Raw genomic sequence first — 23,511 nt, 5'->3', positions numbered from 1 at the left:
GCACTAAAGCTCTCACAGGTTATCTCACGAATCCTAACTTTATATGAAAAGGGAGAGACTCTTCATCATAGAACAGTAGCAAGGATGAAGTTCATTTATTTTCTCTATGAGGACAATGTGCTGCCCGGCAGTGGCGGATCACCTGGGGCCTCTGGTCAAGGAGTGTTTCACTGATTCCCAGGTTGCTAAAGACTACAAGCGTGTTGACAAATTACCCAATGGGTCATGATACTTTTCTGGTCCAAAAATGTGGGGGTGCAAAAACATACAAAGTGGGAATGCAGCTGATTAATTTGCTCAACTGCTCAGGCACTTATAATCACATTCATTAATTACAGCAAACGAAGCAATACACGTGACAGACACAAGAGGGGGAAAAAAATGTCTTGATTTATTTGTCTTGAATTCTACTTTAGCACGACAGCCATGAAACTGAGACATGGGCCTTGAGGAATGGAACTAGCCTGGATGCCAGTCGCTTTCTGCTCTCTTAGCAACACCTTGTGGAATTGCTATGTCAAATGTTTGGCTTGACAATGAGTTGGAAAGAGCACCAGCAGATCTGGGACCAGGCTAGAATGGATCTATAGAGTGATGATGTTTTAGTATTTAGTATTTGGTATTTGATTAGAATCCCCATTAGCTGTTACAAAAGCAGCAGCTACTCTTCCTGGGGTCCATGATGGTGTTACTACTGGTGTACGGACCAACCCATCTCACCTACTCAACTCTCAACTCATTTCAATTGTCTATTTAGCTTAGCCATTGGTTATTGTTGTCCTTTCTCTTTGGCAAATGGCCAACGCGCATAAAGATGGCAGAATTCAGATATGGCATAATTGTTTTAGCACTATCCACCGTGTTTCAAAACGTTGGCGCGCGACATGTTTTAGTGTGCCATTAAATTAGCTCAATCTACCTTTTAGGATTTTCAAAATGGCCGCCGCCTTGAAGCTAAAATCGGGATCGTGTATACTGTGCTAATGTTCAAAAGCAATGTACAATACGGCAAACACAGGGAAAACAAGGAATTTGTGGTAAGTGACCAGTGCAATGTTTACGCACCGCCACTATTTAGACAAGCCGGCATGGACTGGTTGAGGACTTATGCTCCACAGAGAGCGAAGAGGAGAAGGTGAGGAACTCCACAATCTGGCTGCAGTGGATTTTACTTTAAAGTGGTGTCTGAAATACGATGGCAGCAGGGTATGTGCAAAGTTCTAGACTGATCCAATAAACCATTGCATTACTGTTCAAAATGTTGTATCAAGTCTGCCCAAATGTGTCTAATTGGTTTATTGATACATTTTCAAGTACAAAACTGTGCACTCTCCTCAAAGAATAACATGGTATTTTTCACTGTTACTGTAAATTGTACAGTGCAGTTAGATTGACAGGAATTTCAGCTTTCTGGCCATATCAGATATGTCTATGTCCTGGGAAATCTTCCTGTTACTTCAAACGTCATGCTAATCACATTAGCTCAACCCCATTGTGGGGACACCGATCCCATAGAGGTTTTAAAGTGGTGACTGAAATGGCCCATATTCCCTATATAGTGCACAAATATGAGTATTTTTCTTAGTCACTATACAGAGAATATGATGCCATTTCAGAAACATACTCATATTGGTAGATAAGAAATACTGGGGGAAAAGTCTCTCTTCTTGCAGAATGTGAAAAACTTAAAAGGCAGGCAGAGAGAGAAAATAGAGTTGTCCCTTTTAGTGACTCAGGAGAATCAGGGCAGTGTATGTATCAAATATCTTAGAGAATGAGTACTGATCTAGGATCAGGTCCTGCCTGTGTGATCTTATTTATTGCGATCTAAAAGGCCAAACTGATCCTAAGTCAGCACTCCTGCTTTGAGACGCTTGATACATGTCCCCCCGGAAGGAGAGGGTACAGCAGTAGTAAAACCAAGTCAAATGAAACATGTTGATAACATTCATACATTATTATGTGAGATGTGTCAATCTGTAACCGTCCTGTTGCAATGTCTGTACACCTTCAACACCTGTACAGATAACCATCTCTTACATGTAATTAAATAGACCTGCATTAGATGGTGTAGGTAGACCGGTGACAATCACAGCTTCACGACAGATATAGTATAGACATGTAGTTGAATTGAAAGGCGCTCTTGCATTTCAACATACAGGGCTGGTTTCCCAGACACAGAATAAGTACTGGTCTCAAAACCTATTTTAATGGTGATTCTCTATTGAAAGTGTTTGTTAGTCCAGGATTACCATTCATCTGTGTCCAGGAAAACCGTCCAGAAGAGATGTTATGACCAAACCAGTTTGGCTGTGGCTTCACCTGGGTGGCGTCCCAAATGCTCTATGGGCCCTGGTCGAAAGTAGTCTACTATAAAGGGCCCATTGGGTCCTGGTCAAAAATAGTGCACTATAAAGGGAATAGGGTGCCATTTTAGGATGCAAATCTCTTTCTTCTATTCATCCCTCTTTTCTCTCCCTCTGTCACATTCCACTCATTGTATCGCTGGTTAAATGAAACGTGAGCAAAGCTACTGTATGAATCATTACATGGGCTAGACAGTAATGTATAATGCTTTATAGCGTCCTTTATAATGCATTATAATACACTAATAATGTTTTGTTACCAACTGACCCTTGAGTTTCCAGGGACAGACACAAACAGGGATCCTGGGTCACGTTCATTAGGGCACTTAACGGAAAAGGTTTTGCAATGAAAAACGTTAATGAGCGTGTCTTATTGGACAAGTCGGACAAGTGGGCAGCAGGTAGCCTAGTGGTTAGAGCCAGTAACCGAAAGGTTGCTGGATCGAATCCCCGAGCTGATAAGGTCAAATCTGTCATTCTGTCCCTGAACGAGGCAGTTCCTCGGTAGGCTTTCATTGTAAATAAGAATTTGTTCTTAACTGACTTGCCTAGTTAAATATATATATATATAATTTTAAGTCCAGATAGTTTCACCCTCATTTCAGTACTCCCCCCCCCCTATTCATACCTAAGGAACATGGCCCTCATGGATCTATGCTGTAACAGATCCATTACATTAACATTACAAACAGTGTTCTCCGCCTAATATTTTAGTCATGTAGACCCAACACAGGGGTGACCTGAAATGTAAATGCAGGTACAGTAGATGTATTTTCAACATTGATCTATAGGTGGTGCTACTAACAGGCTCCTACAACGCTCGGCTGAAATGGCACTCTTATCAGGTTTTGTTCTGGACAAAAAAATGTGTTCCAATTTTCACGGCTTCAAACCCTAAATACATCTACTTTAGAGCTTCTCAACTGGCCTAATAATTCTAATAGAGAAGTGAATTTTGAACAGATGTGGAGGTCTTCATTGACCAGAGAGAGGGAGGACCCTTACCAAAAAATATTGCCATTAGAGTGCAGTATAACTGCAGTTTGCTGCAAAGACTGTGTCCAAAATATATATATATTTTTTACTGCCATCATTTGGCAGTGTAACTGCAGTACAACTGAGGGTCAACTGCAGTACAACTGAGGTTCAACTGTAGTATAACTGAGGGTCAACTGCAGTACACTGCTGTTATTCTGTAATTACTGCATCCAAAATACCACAGTTGACTGACTGCAGTTACTGCACTTTTACTGCAGTTTCAAAACGACAACCTTTTTTTGCAAGAGGAGGAGTAACTAACGTTACAAAGAACTGTGAAACAGACACATAACAGTGTTACCAAGTTGTAAGCAGAGCCATATATATTATAACATACATAGATTTCAACAGGGCTCTGGCTCTAATGATCTGTTATGTAAAGGGATAATCAACCAGAGGCTATGCGTTCTAATGGAAAATAATGAACGATGTGGAAGGTGTGTTCCAGCTGACTTCCCACTTTTCCAGTATGCATAGAGCCCCAAGTTGATTATCCCTTTTATACCAGGGCTATAATTGAACACATTTGCTGCTAGAAATGTGTTAATTTGCCAGTAGAAATGTGTTTAATTAACATCCACTGAAGTAGCTTGCAGGTTTACTAGACAGCGACAGTGGTTGCCTCGGTAACCAAACAAACAGACTTGCTAGTTTAGCGAACCAAACCATCAGTCCTAGCTCGCCATTATGAAAATCGAATTCAAACATGCCAATAATGTTTTCAATTGAACGTTTGCTTTCAAAAGCAACTCAAAATATATAATATGTAATAACGAACCTTTCTATCGTGCAAATATACCGTGAGTTATACGGAAATAATGCACGCTCTAGAATGCCCTTCAAGCCAATCAGAAACACATATTCAATGCTATTGTATAACATCATAATAATACATTTTTTATCCCTGAACTAAAACATCAGCAAGACCGTCCACCTTCCTGTGGCTTTGTCAAGGGGGCACAGTAAGTTTCGCAGTACCCCCACCCCTATTCCTCTGTCATTTGTAAAGGGGTGGTTGTCTTCATCTTTGAACCCCCACAGAGAGCAGCTTCCTGTGGGGCGGTCATCAGCCGTTATTCAACGGCTCCAGGGAAGCACTGTAACACTGTTCTAGAAGATCCAACCAGCCGATGAGCAAGCAGATGGAGGACCAAAGCAGCCAATGAGAGAGCAGCAATGAGACCAAGTCTGTCATTTTTTCATTTTTTTGTCTCTTTTTCCTTTTCTCCAAATGATTTGACGTTACTGAACGTCAATGGTGATTTGAGCAAATAAGTTATTAATAATTGCCATAAGTGTAGATGTTATATATCTCTAATACATCTATATTATCAGTCACATACTGCTTGGTTGTGGTCCTCTCAGGACTCTGTCATCGTTCCTACAGCTATCTCTCTGTCTCTCTCTGGAGTAATAATACAAATTAAGAGAAGGAACCATTTAAGGTGTTTGTCTGCATCCGAAATGGCACCTTGTTCCCTTTGTTTTCCACTAGTGTTGACCAGGGCACATAGGGAATAGGCTGTCATTTGGAATGTAGATGTTGTGTCACTACGATACAAGGCATTGGCTCATACAGGGTCATCAGGTTCTTGAGATCCCAGGTCTGAACACCTGGTAGTCATACTAGGAGAGGAGGTATACTCCTTCCTGTCATGGAGAAGACCCCTTCAATCCTTCTTTCACTGCCTCTCTCCATCTTCACTGCTCCCTGTGAGACAAGAGAAGAGGATTCGTTAGCGCAGATGTGACGTTTTCCCTTTTCACACTGTCGCGTCGACCTGAGCTGTACTGACCTGGTAACGTAGAGTCCTGTTCAGGTCAGTACAGCTAGTCTGGGCCCAGTGTTGTGAACAGGACACTACGTAACCAGCTCAGTACAGCTAGGCTGGGCTCAGTGTTGTGAACAGGACACTACGTAACCAGCTCAGTACAGCTAGCCTGGGCCCAGTGTTGTGAACAGGACACTACGTAACCAGCTCAGTACAGCTAGCCTGGGCCCAGTGTTGTGAACAGGACACTACGTAACCAGCTCAGTACAGCTAGCCTGGGCCCAGTGTTGTGAACAGGACACTACGTAACCAGCTCAGTACAGCTAGTCTGGGCCCAGTGTTGTGAACAGGACACTACGTAACCAGCTCAGTACAGCTAGCCTGGGCCCAGTGTTGTGAACAGGACAGTATGTTACCAGCTCAGTACAGCTAGTCTGGGCCCAGTGTTGTGAACAGGACACTACGTAACCAGGTCAGTACAGCTAGGCTGGGCTCAGTGTTGTGAACAGGACACTACGTAACCAGGTCAGTACAGCTAGCCTGGGCCCAGTGTTGTGAACAGGACACTACGTAACCAGGTCAGTACAGCTAGTCTGGGCTCAGTGTTGTGAACAGGACACTACGTAACCAGGTCAGTACAGCTAGTCTGGGCTCAGTGTTGTGAACAGGACACTACGTAACCAGCTCAGTACAGCTAGTCTGGGCTCAGTGTTGTGAACAGGACACTACGTAACCAGGTCAGTACAGCTAGTCTGGGCTCAGTGTTGTGAACAGGACACTACGTAACCAGCTCAGTACAGCTAGTCTGGGCTCAGTGTTGTGAACAGGACACTACGTAACCAGCTCAGTACAGCTAGCCTGGGCTCAATGTTGTGAACAGGACACTACGTAACCAGCTCAGTACAGCTAGGCTGGGCTCAGTATTGTGAACAGGACACTAGTGACTACTACAGTACTACAGTACCAGGGGAGTGTTCAACAGGACACTAGTGACTACTACAGTACCAGGGGAGTGTTCAACAGGACACTAGTGACTACTACAGTACCAGGGGAGTGTTCAACAGGACACTAGTGACTACTACAGTACCAGGGGTGTGTTCAACAGGACACTCACTAGTGACTACTACAGTACCAGGGGTGTGTTCAACAGGACACTAGTGACTACTACAGTACCAGGGGTGTGTTCAACAGGACACTAGTGACTACTACAGTACTACAGTACCAGGGGAGTGTTCAACAGGACACTAGTGACTACTACAGTACCAGGGGAGTGTTCAACAGGACACTAGTGACTACTACAGTACTACAGTACCAGGGGAGTGTTCAACAGGACACTAGTGACTACTACAGTACTACAGTACCAGGGGTGTGTTCAACAGGACACTAGTGACTACTACAGTACTACAGTACCAGGGTGTGTTCAACAGGACACTAGTGACTACTACAGTACTACAGTACCAGGGGAGTGTTCAACAGGACACTAGTGACTACTACAGTACCAGGGGAGTGTTCAACAGGACACTAGTGACTACTACAGTACTACAGTACCAGGGGAGTGTTCAACAGGACACTAGTGACTACTACAGTACTACAGTACCAGGGGAGTGTTCAACAGGACACTAGTGACTACTACAGTACCAGGGGAGTGTTCAACAGGACACTAGTGACTACTACAGTACTACAGTACCAGGGGAGTGTTCAACAGGACACTAGTGACTACTACAGTACTACAGTACCAGGGGAGTGTTCAACAGGACACTAGTGACTACTACAGTACTACAGTACCAGGGGAGTGTTCAACAGGACACTAGTGACTACTACAGTACTACAGTACCAGGGGTGTGTTCAACAGGACACTAGTGACTACTACAGTACCAGGGGAGTGTTCAACAGGACACTAGTGACTACTACAGTACCAGGGGTGTGTTCAACAGGACACTAGTGACTACTACAGTACCAGGGGAGTGTTCAACAGGACACTAGTGACTACTACAGTACCAGGGGAGTGTTCAACAGGACACTAGTGACTACTACAGTACCAGGGGAGTGTTCAACAGGACACTAGTGACTACTACAGTACCAGGGGAGTGTTCAACAGGACACTAGTGACTACTACAGTACCAGGGGAGTGTTCAACAGGACACTAGTGACTACTACAGTACCAGGGGTGTGTTCAACAGGACACTAGTGACTACTACAGTACCAGGGGTGTGTTCAACAGGACACTAGTGACTACTACAGTACCAGGGGTGTGTTCAACAGGACACTAGTGACTACTACAGTACCAGGGGTGTGTTCAACAGGAAACTAGTGACTACTACAGTACCAGGGGTGTGTTCAACAGGACACTAGTGACTACTACAGTACCAGGGGTGTGTTCAACAGGACACTAGTGACTACTACAGTACCAGGGGTGTGTTCAACAGGACACTAGTGACTACTACAGTACCAGGGGTGTGTTCAACAGGACACTAGTGACTACTACAGGACACTACACTAGTGACTACTACAGTACCAGGGGAGTGTTCAACAGGACACTAGTGACTACTACAGTACTACAGTACCAGGGGAGTGTTCAACAGGACACTAGTGACTACTACAGTACCAGGGGAGTGTTCAACAGGACACTAGTGACTACTACAGTACTACAGTACCAGGGGTGTGTTCAACAGGACACTAGTGACTACTACAGTACCAGGGGGAGTGTTCAACAGGACACTAGTGACTACTACAGTACCAGGGGTGTGTTCAACAGGACACTAGTGACTACTACAGTACCAGGGGAGTGTTCAACAGGACACTAGTGACTACTACAGTACCAGGGGTGTGTTCAACAGGACTGACCTGCAGAGTTCATGTCTGGATTGGGGACGTGTGTGATGGAGAAGCGGGAGCGGGACACGCTGAAGCGGGAGAACTGTGATGCTGCTGTTACTGCTACCGGCTTGTCCTCGGGAGGCTTGTCCTCGGGAGGCTTGGCAGCAGGGACCGGGATGGGATCAGAGACCGGTGGCTCAGCTGTAGACGGGCTGGACAACGGGCTGGTCATCAATGGGATGTCATCCTCCCACTCAAACCCACCACCTGAATATATATACACACACACACACACACACACACACACACACACACACACACACACACACACACACACACACACACACACACACACACACACACACACACACACACACACACACACACACACACACACACACACACACACACACACACACACACACACACACACACACACACACAGAGAGGAAAGGGGGTTTAGAACTGATACAGTATACCTGACTGTAGCTTGTGGATTCCCTCAGGGATCCATTCTTAATCCTCTTGGTCTCTTACTGTTCTTGTATCCCTCAGCGATCCATTCTTAACACTCTTGGTCTCTAACTGTTCTTGTATCCCTCAGGGATCCATTCTTAATCCTCTTGGTCTCTAACTGTTCTTGTATCCCTCAGGGATCCATTCTTAACACTCTTGGTCTCTAACTGTTCTTGTATCCCTCAGGGATCCATTCTTAACACTCTTGGTCTCTAACTGTTCTTGTATCCCTCAGGGATCCATTCTTAACACTCTTGGTCTCTAACTGTTCTTGTATCCCTCAGGGATCCATTCTTAATCCTCTTGGTCTCTAACTGTTCTTGTATCCCTCAGGGATCCATTCTTAACCCTCTTGGTCTCTAACTGGTCTTGTATCCCTCAGGGATCCATTCTTAACACTCTTGGTCTCTAACTGTTCTTGTAACTGAAAGTATTTTTCACTCTTACCTTCTTCTGACATGTTGCCATCAGAGTCCTCTGAGGCGTGTGGTGCCCTGCCCGGGGGGTGGAGGTGGTGGCCCATGGTGGGGTGGTGGTGGTGGTGGTGGTGGCCCATGGTGGGGTGGGGCTGGAGGTCCGGCTGGGGGTTCTCCCCGCCTGAGGCCTGGCCGCTGGACTCTGCTCCTGGGGGAAACGTGAAGTCAGCCAGCTCTCCTGTGGGGCTCTCCTGGAGGCGAAAGAGAAATCAGTCAGAAAGTCTCAAATATATCTACCAGTACAGAAAACAATAATTCAACTGGCCCAACTTTAAACACCACTTTTATGTTGTGTGACTGCTTATAAATGATTTGTGATGCATCTATGCAGTGGTTATAAAGACTATGGATTCTCTATAATGCGTGGTGCCTTTTTTTTATCCAGAATGAAGTATTGCCATTAATTAACCATAGTGATGTCACTATGCTTGCAGAGTGACTGACCTGGTCGAACAGGAAGACGGTGACGTCATCAAAGAAGGACACGGCTTTCTTCTTCCTGTCCAGCTCGTCACAGAAGGACTGTGTGAGGAGCTTAGGCATCTTGAGGAGGCTGCGGAGGTTTCTGGCCCCACTACTATCGCTCACCACCACCGGCACCCCCATCACCTAGTCAAGTCAAGTGAGTCAGTCACAACACACTTCACATCAGTGTGTCTTAATCCTGGTCCTGGGAACCCAAAGTGGAGCACATTGGAGTTTTTAACCCTAGCATTAACACACCTGATTCCACTATTCGTGATGAGTTGATTAGCTGAATTAACTGTGTTAGTACTTGGCCAGAAACACATAATGTTCCTCAGGTTTTTGGGAAACACTGCTTTACATGATTAAAGCTCCAATCTACAGCGGCGAAATGGCCACCTCCATTTCACAGGAGGCTGCTGAGGGGAGGCTCATAGTAATGTCTGAAACGGAGCAAATGGAATGGCATCAAACACATGGAATCATGTGTTTGATGTATTTGATACTATTCCACTTATTTCGCAGCAGCCATTACCACGAGCCTGTCCTCCCAAATTAAGGTGACACTAGACTCCTGTGGCCGGTTTGTGATACTACAACAAAAATACATGACTTCAAACAATAAACAGTGTTTTTTTCCTCTCTGACATCATTTCACATCATTGCATGCCAGATAGAACAGCAGAGTATATACTACCATTCTGTTTTCCTCTAAGCTAAAATGATAAGAAATGCGCCTGGGGTGACCAGTGGCGCTGCTGCTCCTATTGCGGATCTCAGGTTTAAAATAGAATAACATAATGTAGGAAAATGGGGAACGTGAATATAACCAATATAATGTGAATATAACCAATATAATGTGAATATAACCAATATAATGTGAATATAACCAATATAATGTGAATATAACCAATATAATGTGAATATAACCAATATAATGTGAATATAACCAATATAATGTGAATATAACCAATATAATGTGAATATAACCAATATAATGTGAATATAACCAATATAATGTGAATATAACCAATATAATGTGAATATAACCAATATAATGTGAATATAACTAATATAATGTGAATATAACCAATATAATGTGAATATAACCAATATAATGTGAATATAACCAATATAATGTGAATATAACCAATATAATGTGAATATAACCAATATAATGTGAATATAACCAATATAATGTGAATATAACCAATATAATGTGAATATAACCAATATAATGTGAATATAACCAATATAATGTGAATATAACCAATATAATGTGAATATAACCAATATAATGTGAATATAACCAATATAATGTGAATATAACCAATATATAACCAACCTCCCCCTCACTGTCCTCCTCGCTCAGCTCCTCCTGCAGGTTGTAGCTCCGCAGCTCCTCCTCTGACTCACTGTCGTCTGACTCCTCCCCTTCTGTTAGAGGAGCTCGCCTCTCCACCTCCCGACACAGCTCCTGGAGTGAGGGGGAGTAGGAGAGGAGCGATGGAGATGAGGTGAGGAGGCCAACAGGACCGTTCTGGTGTCTGCTGTAGCCAGCCTTCTCCTCCTCCTCTTCGTTCTCCTCCTCTAACTCCTCATACTCATCCTCTTCTCCTCCTCTCTCTCCATTCTCTCCATCCTCGTCGACCTGATTAAACTCTGGCATGTCCTCCTCAGTCGATCCCTGCTCTCCCTCCCCGTCCTCCTCCTTCTCTTTCATCACCTCCTCTCTGTAGTCTATGGTAGAGTCGGAGCCCAGGGACTGGATGGGGGAGTAGTCATCCTCTGAGGCCCTGTGATGGTTCTCCTGATCAGGGTGTCTGGCTGAAGCCTCCTGCACTGTGGAGGAACCCTCAGACACCATGGTGGAGCTGCACCCAGATGCTGGCTCGTCGCCGCTGTGCTCAGACTCCAGGCCTACAGCATCGTCAGGGCCGGACTCTTTGGCCAGACAGCCCCCCATCTGAGGGGGGAAGGGTGCCAGCATGGAGAGACGTGGGCCGGGGGCCGAGGAGGGAGAGGAACCTGTGGTAGTGTCAAACACCACCACTCCATTTGTATTTGTGTTTGTGTTTCCTGTCAGGTCTGTCAGGTCACGGTAACCGTCCTCTCTCTCTGTCTGTGGTTGGAGTTCATTTCTCCTCGCCAACCTTATCCTCTGTTTCGAGGCTGTGTGCCCCACAAAGTCCTTCTTATCTCCTGGACTGGAGAAGAAGTTACTCCCTTCATCCTGGGGACTCCTCTCGTTCTCTGCGTCGTAGTCAGAGAAGTAGGCAGAGTCCACGAACGGATTCTTATCACTTAGTCCCTTTAGCTGCAGCTCAGTGCAGCCAGAGGAGGAAGAGGTACACAGAGTGATCCCAACCCCATCACCCAGGTCCACCTGCTGAAGGACCATCTGGTCCGACCTCGGCCCCAGGCTAACCCCACCGCGGGCCAGGTGGCTCCCACCGAGGACTGGGTGTTGTTGCTGGTTTCCTTCGCAGTCCAATAGGAAGTCCCCATTCCCACCTCCCTCCTTTAGGATGAACTCTGGGCTTTCATTGTTCTCTGTGTCGTAGCCACTGTCCAGGGACTTGGGGAGGAGAGATGAGGAGGTGAAAGAAGAGGAGGTGAAAGAGGAGGAGAGGGAGGAGGAGGGATGGAGAAAGACATCATCAAGGCTGAAGGCCTCACAGGGGCTGGAGTTGGTAACCGACAATGACAGCGACAGCATGTCCAGGGTGTCCACGGAGTCGGGGGTTCCCACCGGGTTCTGCAGGGAGCGTCCGTGGGGGTGGTGGGCGGGGCTTAGATCGTCTCCGACCTCGTCAGCATAGTCCAGGGAGTAGTCGGCCAAAATTCCAGAAGTGATATCTGTTATGTCATCGTCCTCATCGTCGTAGCTACAGTTGCTGATGTCCACTAGGCTGATGCTGGAATGACCGGCCATCTCCAACCCACTGTCCAGCCCCCTGCTAGCCTCAAACAAGGACCCGACCGGCTCCAGCAGTACCCCTTCAGGGTGGGCCAACCCCATCCCCAGCCTCCTCTCCCCCACACCACCAGACATTACCTCCACTGGACCTCTGTCTTTAACATGTGAAGGTATCTCCCAGACATTACCCCCCTGCTTCTCTGTCAGGACTGCCTTAGTGCTGAGGCCTGTGCGAGTGTCAAGCTCCATGTATGTGGACGGAGATTGGATACAGCCTGGTTCTGGGATCATCTTGGGATGGGAGAATTGCCTCTCTCCTGTAATCAGAGATGGGTTTTTACTGTGTCCCTCTACAGACACCGTAGTTGTAGTTTCGGTGGTGGGGACGCCGTCCTTTACACCACCTTTGAGGTTAACACGCTTGACAGCAACAGAAGAGCTGGAGAGAGAGTCAACAGCAACACCTCTGAGATGATCTAGGGTAGAGTGGTCTGAGAGACACACAGGTTGATCTCTAGCTCCGTGACACAGGTGACTATATGTAGTAGCACTACTGCCCTCATTGGGTCTGCTAGAGGAAGAGCAGACAGCGCTCTCTCTCCCTGTGGCCTCCATATAGCTGAAGGCTCTGGAGCTGTGCTGCTGGCACATGTTGCTACTGTTACACGAGCCTGTTACAGTAGAGGAGTGTGTCGTGGTGTTGGTGTAATGGAGGTCCAGATAGCTGTCCTGTGATTGGCCCGTCTGCCTAAGGTCAAAAGTCATGCTGTTGTTATTGGCCGAGTGGTTGGAGGTCCAGTTGGTGGCTTCTCTCTCAGAGAAGAGATCACCATCGTCGATGTCCCCAGTGTCACTTTCTCCTCTCCTCCTGCCCCCCACCAAAAGTCCCCCGTCCCCTGTCTCCACGTCGATGCTAATATGGTTAGCCATTGATAGAGTCTTTCTGAGGGGACCCATCATGTCATAGTAGCCTTCACTAACCGTCCTCCTGGCTGTGGTGGTGAAGCCTTGGCTAGCCTCGAGGTAGGGGTCACAGTGTCCCAGACTAGGGCTACTCAGGCACTGGGAGTGGGAGGACCCCACCCCCAGAGGGGTTTCCAGCCTCCCCATTGGATGATGCAAGTTCAGCTGGGACATTATGGGCGTGTCCTCTGGTGATTGGCAACACGTCTCTCGAATGGGCGACTGTTCACAGTAGAAAGCCTGTCTCTGATTGGGTGAGAAGTACTGGTGGGACCGCCCCAGCTCCACGGGACTGGCTGTGCTGGCTGTCGGTCTCAGAAGAGGCTCCATGGTCAGGGACAAGGCCGGGCTATTGTCAGAGTCATGGGTACTGTGTTTACCCCCACTGCTGTCGCCTGCTGCTGCTGACCAGTAGGCACTGGGCTGGGACTGGGACTGGGGCTGTGGGGTTCTGCTCCCTGAGGAGAGGCTGCCATCCTCAGCCTCCAACCCAGGGCTGTAGTCAACCACACTATCATCCAGGTTGATATTACACTCCACCGGCTCCTCAATACGGATGTAGTACTCACTACCGACCGAAGGGCTGTGAGCGCTCAACACCGGCACCACCCCTACCCCCGACCCTGACCCCGATCCGGAGTGGTCGGACTCGTAGTAGGATGGGGAGACCCCCAGAACAAGCCCTCCATCCCCTCCGTCCCCTTTACAGCTGCCCGAGGTGGCGGTGTTCCCGACGGGGTAGTATACGTCCTGGTAGTGAGGGTTGCCCTGGCCCAGAGGCCCGCTGGTGGATGAGGAACAGTATGGCTGCTCGGCTCTCGCCTGCTCCCACTTGTACTCAAAGTTGAGCCCACCATAGCTGGTCTCTGTCACGGTCAGGATGTCGTCACCGCTGTCTGAGTGGAAGCTGTCGTGGGAGAAGTGTTCTAGGAGGGGGAAGGAGTTGCGGGAGATGGAGGCCGGCTCCAACTCCACGTCCCCAGGGATAGATGGTCGGGCTGGGGCAGGGACAGTAGTCTGGGCTAGTGGTGGAGGGGCTGGGGCGGTGTGGCTGTGGGTGGTGCTGCCAGTCAGGTTGGGTCTCAGGGAGTTCCAGCGCTGTTCAAAGTCCTCCTGGACTCCACTGGCCCCCTTGGCACACAGGTAGGTGAGGAGAAGGTGTACCTCCTCACTGTTGGGTCTCTGCTCTGGCTGCAGCCAGCAGAACTGCATCACTTCATACCTGGGGGGGGGACAGAGAGAGGGAGGGAGGTGGGGAGAGAGAGTGGGAGGAGGGGTGAGGGGGGAGCGACAGAGCGGGAGGGAGGGAGGAAGGGAGGAGGGGGGAGTGACAGAGAAGGAGGGAAGGAGGGAGAGAAAGAGGGAGAAAGGGAGGGCCAGAGGGAGGGGAAGACAGACAGAGGAAGGGAGCAACAGACAGAGGGAGAGAGAGAGAGAGTGGGAGGGAGCGACAGATGGAGGGAGGGAGAAAGAGAGTGGGAGGGAGCAACAGAGAGAGAGGGGGGAGAGAGAGAGAAAGAGGGGGGAGGGACAGACAGACAGACAGACAGACAGGACAGACAGAGGACGAGGGAGGGAGGGAGGGAGGGAGGGGAGGGAGGGAGGGAGGGAGGGAGGGAGGGAGGGAGGGAGGGAGGGAGGGAGGGAGGGAGGGAGGGAGGGAGGGAGAGAAAGAGGGAGAAAGGGAGGGCCAGAGGGAGGGGGAGACAGACAGAGGAAGGGAGCAACAGGCAAAGGTAGGGAGGGAGGCAGATAGAGACAGAGGGAGCGACAGCGGAGGGAGGGAGCAACAGACAGAGGGAGAGAGAGGGAGAGTGGGAGGGAGCGACAGAGAGAGAGGGGGGAGAGAGAGAAAGAGGGGGGAGCGACAGACAGACAGACAGACAAACAGACAGACAGACAGACAGACAGGAGGACAGAGGGAGGGAGGGAGGGAGGAGGAGACAGGCGGAGGGAGGGAGGACAGAGGGAGGGAGGGAGGGAGGGAGGGAGGGAGGGAGGGAGGGAGGGAGGGAGGGAGGGAGGGAGGGAGGGAGGGAGGGAGGGAGGGAGGGAGGGATGAAGAAGTGTTACTCTGTAATTCTGGAGGTTCATCAATAGTCCATTTATTATGAAAAATTGCAGTATCACACTGAAATGAGGCAGCTACCATGGAATTGATTTAGAAAACAGCAATATGATGAGGAAGTCCTTCGTCAGCTGTTTCTGGCCGCCAGTCTTACAATCTGACGAGAATATATACAAGCCAGGTACAGAAACTGTGATTGGAAAGATTGGTCAGCATATAGGACGGTATGTGTCTGTGTCAGCATTAAATACACAGGTTGTTTTAAATGAGTAACATGCTTGATAAAAGGAACACTATTTACCAGACATCCAGAGAAGGATGAATACATACAGTGGGGAGAACAAGTATTTGATACACTGCCGATTTTGCAGGTTTTCCTACTTACAAAGCATGTAGAGGTCTGTAATTTTTATCATAGGTACACTTCAACTGTGAGAGACGGAATCTAAAACAAAAATCCAGAAAGTCACATTGTATGATTTTTAAGTAATTCATTTGCATTTTATTGCATGACATAAGTATTTGATTAACTACCAACCAGTAGGAATTCCGGCTCTCACAGACCTGTTAATTTTTCTTTAAGAAGCCCTCCTGTTCTCCACTTATTACCTGTATTAACTGCACCTGTTTGAACTCGTTACCTGTATAAAAGACACCTGTCCACACACTCAATCAAACAGACTCCAACCTCTCCACAATGGCCAAGACCAGGGAGCTGTGTAAGGACATCAGGGATAAAATTGTAGACCTGCACAAGGCTGGGATGGGCTACAGGACAATAGGCAAGCAACTTGGTGAGAAGGCAACAACTGTTGGCACAATTATTAGAAAATGGAAGAAGTTCAAGATGACGGTCAATCACCCTCAGTCTGGGGCTTCATGCAAGATCTCACCTCGTGGGCATCAATGATCATGAGGAAGGTGAGGGATAAGCCCAGAACTACATAGCAAGACCTGGTCAATGACCTGAAGAGAGCTGGCACCACAGTCTCAAAGAAAACCATTAGTAACACACTACGCCGTCATGGATTAAAATCCTGCAGCGCACGCAAGGTCCCCGTGCTCAAGCCAGCGCATGTCCAGGCCCGTCTGAAGTTTGCCAATGACCATCTGGATGATCCAGAGGAGGAATGGGAGAAGGTCATGTGGTCTGATGAGACAAAAATAGAGCTTTTTGGTCTAAACTCCACTCGCTGTGTTTGGAGGAAGAAGAAGGATGAGTACAACCCCAAGAACACCATCCCAACCATGAAGCATGGAGGTGGAAACATCACTATTTGGGGATGCTTTTCTGCAAAGGGGACAAGACTACTGCACCGTATTGAGGGGAGGATGGATGGGGCCATGTCTCGCGGGATCTTGGCCAACAACCTCCTTCCCTCAGTAAGAGCATTGAAGATGGGTCGTGGCTGGGTCTTCCAGCATGACAACGACCCGAAACACACAGCTAGGGCAACTAAGGAGTGGCTCCGTAAGAAGAATCTCAAGGTCCTGGAGTGGCCTAGCCAGTCTCCAGACCTGAACCCAATAGAAAATCTTTGGAGGGAGCTGAAAGTCCGTATTGCCCAACGACAGCCCCGAAACATGAAGGATCTGGAGAAGGTCTGTATGGAGGAGTGGGACAAAATCCCTGCTGCAGTGTGTGCAAACCTGGTCAAGAACTACAGGAAACATATGATCTCTGTTATTGCAAACAAAGTTTTCTGTACCAAATATTAAGTTCTGCTTTTCTGATGTATCAAATACTTATGTCATGCAATAAAATGCAATTAAATGACTTAAAAATCATACAATGTGATTTTCTGGATTTTTGTTTTAGATTCCGTCTCTCACAGTTGAAGTGTAACTATGATAAAAAATTACAGACCTCTACATGCTTTGTAAGTAGGAAAACCTGCAAAATCGGCAGTGTATCAAATACTTGTTCTCGCCACTGTAGGTGTTGTGTACTGTATGTGTGAGATGCCAGAAATATGTATTATATGGTGCTGACCAAATGAGGCTCATAGCCAGGTTCATAAGGTATTGATTACAACCCATGTCAGGAGAAGAAGACTAATGGTTGGTTTGTGCGCCAGTATAAAAGGCATTGATTGGTTGATATGAGGATAGGGAGTACTAATGATTGGTTACAGACCAAAGGATTGTGGTGTATCCTGTGTAGGTGCCCGTGTGCGCAATAGTGCATTTATGCATTTGTGTGTGTATGTGTGCATGCGCGTGTGTGTTTGTGTGTGTGTATATCTGTGTGTGTGTACTCACCAGCGCTCAGCCAAGGGTACTTTGAGCCGGGGCCTGGTTAGTTTGAGCTGCTGTTCCTTCACAGCGTAAGTCAGGACCTGTCTGTCAGTGTAGTGTCTGTACGGCTGGTTCCCCAACTCAAACAACTCCCAGATAGTAACTCCCAGAGACCTAGAACAGAGACAAACCTATGAAGTGACATCTTCAGATAGTCACTCCCAGAGACCTAGAACAGAGACAAACCATGAAGTAACATCTTCAGATAGTCACTCCCAGAGACCTAGAACAGAGACAAACCCACAAAGTAACGTCTTCAGATAGTCACTCCCAGAGACCTAGAACGGAGACAAACCCACGAAGTAACGTCTTCAGATAGTCACTCCCAGAGACAAACCTATGAAGAAACGTCTTCAGATAGTCACTCCCAGAGACCTAGAACAGAGACAAACCATGAAGTAACGTCTTCAGATAGTCACTCCCAGAGACCTAGAACGGAGACAAACCTATGAAGTAACGTCTTCAGATAGTCACTCCCAGAGACCTAGAACAGAGACAAACCCACGAAGTAACGTCTTCAGATAGTCACTCCCAGAGACCTAGAACGGAGACAAACCCACGAAGTAACGTCTTCAGATAGTCACTCCCAGAGACCTAGAACGGAGACAAACCCACGAAGTAACGTCTTCAGATAGTCACTCCCAGAGACCTAGAACGGAGACAAACCCACGAAGTAACGTCTTCAGATAGTCACTCCCAGAGACCTAGAACGGAGACAAACCCAAGAAGTAACGTCTTCAGATAGTCACTCCCAGAGACAAACCCATGAAGTAACGTCTTCAGATAGTCACTCCCAGAGACCTAGAACAGAGACAAACCCACAAAGAAACGTCTTCAGATAGTCACTCCCAGAGACCTAGAACAGAGACAAACCATGAAGTAACGTCTTCAGATAGTCACTCCCAGAGACCTAGAACAGAGACAAACCCACGAAGAAACGTCTTCAGATAGTCACTCCCAGAGACCTAGAACAGAGACAAACCTATGAAGAAACGTCTTCAGATAGTCACTCCCAGAGACCAAGAACGGAGACAAACCCATGAAGAAACGTCTTCAGATAGTCACTCCTAGAGACCTAGAACAGAGACAAACCATGAAGAAACGTCTTCAGATAGTCACTCCCAGAGACCTAGAACAGAGACAAACCCACAAAGAAACGTCTTCAGATAGTCACTCCCAGAGACCTAGAACGGAGACAAACCCACGAAGTAACGTCTTCAGATAGTCACTCCCAGAGACCTAGAACGGAGACAAACCCATGAAGTAACGTCTTCAGATAGTCACTCCCAGAGACCTAGAACAGAGACAAACCTACGAAGAAACGTCTTCAGATAGTCACTCCCAGAGACCTAGAACAGAGACAAACCTATGAAGTAAGGTCTTCAGATAGTCACTCCCAGAGACCTAGAACAGAGACAAACCTATGAAGTAACGTCTTCAGATAGTCACTCCCAGAGACCTAGAACAGAGACAAACCTATGAAGAAACGTCTTCAGATAGTCACTCCCAGAGACCTAGAACGGAGACAAACCCACGAAGTAACGTCTTCAGATAGTCACTCCCAGAGACCTAGAACGGAGACAAACCCACGAAGTAACGTCTTCAGATAGTCACTCCCAGAGACCTAGAACGGAGACAAACCCACGAAGTAACGTCTTCAGATAGTCACTCCCAGAGACCTAGAACAGAGACAAACCTATGAAGTAACGTCTTCAGATAGTCACTCCCAGAGACCTAGAACGGAGACAAACCCACGAAGTAACGTCTTCAGATAGTCACTCCCAGAGACAAACCCATGAAGTAACGTCTTCAGATAGTCACTCCCAGAGACCTAGAACGGAGACAAACCCACGAAGTAACGTCTTCAGATAGTCACTCCCAGAGACCTAGAACAGAGACAAACCTATGAAGTAACGTCTTCAGATAGTCACTCCCAGAGACCTAGAACAGAGACAAACCTATGAAGAAACGTCTTCAGATAGTCACTCCCAGAGACCTAGAACAGAGACAAACCCACAAAGAAACGTCTTCAGATAGTCACTCCCAGAGACCTAGAACAGAGACAAACCATGAAGTAACGTCTTCAGATAGTCACTCCCAGAGACCTAGAACAGAGACAAACCCATGAAGTAACGTCTTCAGATAGTCACTCCCAGAGACCTAGAACAGAGACAAACCCACGAAGTAACGTCTTCAGATAGTCACTCCCAGAGACCTAGAACAGAGACAAACCCACAAAGAAACGTCTTCAGATAGTCACTCCCAGAGACCTAGAACAGAGACAAACCATGAAGTAACGTCTTCAGATAGTCACTCCCAGAGACCTAGAACAGAGACAAACCCATGAAGTAACGTCTTCAGATAGTCACTCCCAGAGACCTAGAACAGAGACAAACCATGAAGAAACGTCTTCAGATAGTCACTCCCAGAGACCTAGAACAGAGACAAACCCACAAAGAAACGTCTTCAGATAGTCACTCCCAGAGACCTAGAACAGAGACAAACCATGAAGAAACGTCTTCAGATAGTCACTCCCAGAGACCTAGAACAGAGACAAACCCACAAAGAAACGTCTTCAGATAGTCACTCCCAGAGACCTAGAACAGAGACAAACCTATGAAGTGACATCTTCATTTAGTCACTCCCAGAGACCTAGAACAGAGCCTTTATTTAGTCCCAGTGTGTTTGTGCTGTCATGACAACTCCTCGTCACTCATTGTCATGTCACATCTGGATTGACAATGAGCTATCGAGTTGGAAAGAGCACAAACTGATCTGGGACCAGGCTAGGTTTGGTTGAAGAGTTGTATCAATAACACCATAAGTCAAATCTGGGACCAGGCTAGCTGTGGTTGAAGAGTTGTATCAATAACACCATAAGTCAAATCTGGGATCAGGCTATAGGTTTGGTTGAAGAGCTGTGTCGTTGACCTTAACAATAACACCGTAGGGGCTGAGTCAACCATAGTGTATGGTGCTGACACCATTCATTCCTACACCCTTGAACCCCTGACCCCTCCCCCCTGCTCACCAGACGTTGCTGTCCTTAGTCTGGTCCACCACTAGTAGGTTACCATGCACCTCGTCTATGAGCTCTGGGGCGATCCAACGCAGCGGCACCCAGATCTGGTCTGGAGTCACAAAGTAGTCATCCTACAGAGTAGAATAGAGCAGAATCATTAGATGGAAATACGACTTTATCGTCTGTCTGTTACAATGGAAACTATTCTTCTGTCCCACCCACTATTCAGTATGTAGAAATATACATCATACAATATAACCAAGACTGGTTTATTACTGTAGATTCACCAAGACTGGTTTATTACTGTAGACTCACCAATACTGGTTTATTACTGTAGATTCACCAAGACTGGTTTAGTACTGTAGACTCATCAAGACTGGTTTATTACTGTAGATTCACCAAGACTGGTTTATTACTGTATATTCACCAAGACTGGTTTATTACTGTAGATTCACCAAGACTGGTTTAGTACTGTAGACTCATCAAGACTGGTTTATTACTGTAGATTCACCAAGACTGGTTTATTACTGTAGACTCACCAAGACTGGTTTATTACTGTAGACTCACCAAGACTGGTTTATTACTGTAGACTCACCAAGACTGGTTTATTACTGTAGATTCACCAAGACTGGTTAATTACTGTAGACTCACCAAGACTGGTTTATTACTGTAGACTCATCAAGACTGGTTTATTACTGTAGATTCACCAAGACTGGTTTATTACTGTAGATTCACCAAGACTGGTTAATTACTGTAGACTCATCAAGACTGGTTTATTACTGTAGACTCACCAAGACTGGTTAATTATTGTAGACTCATCAAGACTGGTTTATTACTGTAGACTCACCAAGACTGGTTTATTACTGTAGATTCACCAAGACTGGTTTATTACTGTAGACTCATCAAGACTGGTTTATTACTGTAGACTCACCAAGACTGGTTAATACTGTAGGCTCACCAAGACTGGTTTATTACTGTAGACTCACCAAGCCTGGTTTATTACTGTAGACTCATCAAGACTGGTTTATTACTGTAGATTCATCAAGACTGGTTTATTACTGTAGACTCACCAAGACTGGTTAATACTGTAGGCTCACCTTGTATCTGCTGTGTGAGAGGCCATAGTCTCCTATCTTTACTGTCCTCTCTGAGGTCAGAAGGCAGTTCCTTAAGGCCATGTCACTGTAAAGAGGAGAGGGAGGAACAGTTCATCACATTGTTACATTATAGTCATGCAGCAGACGCTGTTATCCAGAGAGACTTACAGCAGCATTTAGGGTTAAGTACCTTGCTCAAGGGCACATCGTCAGATTTTTCACCTAGTCTGCTCAGAGATTCAAACCAGCAACCTTTCAGTTACTGGCGCAACGCTCTTAACCGCTAGGCTACCTGCCACCCAGTCACCAGACCAGACTAAACCATATGTAATACTCTGACTGCAGTAATATCGTATCACAATAAACCATTCAATCATTGTTATTGAATGTATTGTTACCACAGGAAAACATGATGCTTGTATATACACTGGTATGACTGCACAAGTAGCTATGTGGATTTCTCATTTTTCTCTGTTGCTATTTCTGACTACTACACAGGCAGCGATATTTTGTTGATCTTAACTCTACCTATGATCAGCTCCTCAGCACATGATTGGCTGCTTCCATGGTAACAAGGAGAGAGGGGTTCCCCCCGGCAACAAAATCACTGATGCTGGAGTTGGTGAGAGTCACTCAGGCAGCACCAGGATGTTGTTACCGGGACAGACCAGCAGGGGGAGCCAGAGCAACACAGCTTCAGTCATATCCTTACATATTTCCATATTTTTATTTAACATTTATTTAAACAGGTAAGGTAATTAGGAACAGATTGTGATGTATATAATATCCTCAATATCATGTTAATTTGGAGACAGACCAGCTGCACAGTCCCAGTTGTATCTAGGGTGGGATGTGTCAGAGTGAGACCAGACCCTTCAACATCCTCCAGATCATCCCGATTCAGTTCCCTCTATCGGTTTTATGTCACTACAACATGTATGTTACCGTACATACAGTGTATATATCATTACACTACAACATGTATGTTACCGTACATACAGTGTATATATCATTACTCTTCACTACAACATGTATGTTACCATACATACAGTGTATATATCATTACTCTTCACTACAACATGTATGTTACCATACATACAGTGTATATATCATTACTCTTCACTACAAACATGTATGTTACCATACAAATACAGTGTATATATCATTACTCTTCACTACAGTGTATATATCATTACTCTTCACTACAACATGTATGTTACCATACATACAGTGTATATATCATTACTCTTCACTACAACATGTATGTTACCATACATACAGTGTATATATCATTACTCTTCACTACAACATGTATGTTACCATACATACAGTGTATATATCATTACTCTTCACTACAACATGTATGTTACCATACATACAGTGTATATATCATTACTCTTCACTACAACATGTATGTTACCATACATACAGTGTATATATCATTACTCTTCACTACAACATGTATGTTACCATACATACAGTGTATATATCATTACTCTTCACTACAACATGTATGTTACCATACATACAGTGTATATATCATTACTCTTCACTACAACATGTATGTTACCATACATACAGTGTATATATCATTACTCTTCACTACAACATGTATGTTACCGTACATACAGTGTATATATCATTACTCTTCACTACAACATGTATGTTACCATACATACAGTGTATATATCAT

At 46.3% G+C, this 23,511-nt stretch overlaps 1 protein-coding gene and 1 long non-coding RNA gene across 4 annotated transcripts in view; both read right to left on the bottom strand.

Annotated features, from left to right (window-relative positions):
- Positions 1-369: 369 nt before the first annotated feature.
- The window catches only part of aatka (apoptosis-associated tyrosine kinase a), a 101,712-nt gene continuing 78,570 nt past the window's right edge, over positions 370-23,511 (bottom strand). For both annotated transcript variants that reach the window (XM_052519702.1, XM_052519703.1), the window contains 8 exons: positions 21,819-21,903; positions 20,731-20,852; positions 17,664-17,813; positions 10,796-14,555; positions 9,430-9,594; positions 8,957-9,176; positions 8,021-8,260; positions 370-5,115 (listed from right to left, as the gene is read on the bottom strand). In XM_052519702.1, coding sequence (XP_052375662.1) covers positions 5,087-5,115; positions 8,021-8,260; positions 8,957-9,176; positions 9,430-9,594; positions 10,796-14,555; positions 17,664-17,813; positions 20,731-20,852; positions 21,819-21,903 — 4,771 coding nt within the window. In that variant the 3' untranslated portion in view covers positions 370-5,086. The remainder of the gene's footprint in view (positions 5,116-8,020; positions 8,261-8,956; positions 9,177-9,429; positions 9,595-10,795; positions 14,556-17,663; positions 17,814-20,730; positions 20,853-21,818; positions 21,904-23,511) is intronic.
- LOC127930204 (uncharacterized) lies at positions 17,862-20,122 on the bottom strand. Of its 2 annotated transcripts, none has more exons than XR_008137159.1 (3): positions 19,860-20,122; positions 18,829-18,938; positions 17,862-18,403 (listed from the first exon to the last, which is right to left on the bottom strand). It is a non-coding gene; the product is annotated as an uncharacterized LOC127930204 (long non-coding RNA). The 2 variants fall into 2 exon arrangements; XR_008137160.1 differs by having other exon boundaries at positions 17,862-18,348.

Source organism: Oncorhynchus keta, chromosome 5 (genome assembly GCF_023373465.1).
Source record: "Oncorhynchus keta strain PuntledgeMale-10-30-2019 chromosome 5, Oket_V2, whole genome shotgun sequence".
Classification (NCBI taxonomy): domain Eukaryota; kingdom Metazoa; phylum Chordata; class Actinopteri; order Salmoniformes; family Salmonidae; genus Oncorhynchus; species Oncorhynchus keta.
Note: the sequence above shows the minus strand (reverse complement) of the source record. Positions and strands in the feature narration are given on the sequence as shown.